At 65.2% G+C, this 394-nt stretch overlaps 1 protein-coding gene across 1 annotated transcript in view; it reads left to right on the forward strand.

Moving 5' to 3' along the window:
• Positions 1 to 12: 12 nt before the first annotated feature.
• LOC104470635 (lipid phosphate phosphohydrolase 2-like) overlaps positions 13 to 394 on the forward strand; it is a gene marked incomplete at its 5' end in the record, with an annotated part of 835 nt that continues 453 nt past the window's right edge. The window contains 2 exon segments of the mRNA XM_010085625.1: positions 13 to 104; positions 253 to 310. Coding sequence (XP_010083927.1) covers positions 13 to 104; positions 253 to 310 — 150 coding nt within the window.

Consider the following 394-nt stretch of genomic DNA (forward strand, 5'->3'; position numbering starts at 1 on the left):
TTCCGGGCTGTCTGCAATCCCGACTGGTCCAAGGTGAACTGCTCTGTCTACGTGCAGCTGGAGAATGTCTGCCAGGGCGAGAGCAGGAACGTCACCGAGTCCAGGTGAGCTGCAGGGCCACAGGACACGTCCCCTGCTCCCCCCCAGTGGGAGAAGCAGGGCAGAGCTGCAGAGTGGGCAGGGGGCTAGTGGGGGGCCAGCTGGGTGCTGGGGGCTCGCTCTCACGGCCTGACCTGTCCCTTCTCCCTGCAGACTGTCCTTCTACTCCGGGCATTCCTCCTTCGGGATGTACTGCATGATGTTCCTGGCGGTAAGTGCTGCGGGAAGGCGGCTGCCCCCACCTGGTCCTGTCCCCCCAGGCAGACCTGTGCCCTGAGCACCCATCTCTGGGGGG

The sequence above is a fragment of the Pterocles gutturalis genome, unplaced genomic scaffold (genome assembly GCF_000699245.1).
Source record: "Pterocles gutturalis isolate BGI_N339 unplaced genomic scaffold, ASM69924v1 scaffold16040, whole genome shotgun sequence".
Classification (NCBI taxonomy): Eukaryota; Metazoa; Chordata; class Aves; order Pterocliformes; family Pteroclidae; genus Pterocles; species Pterocles gutturalis.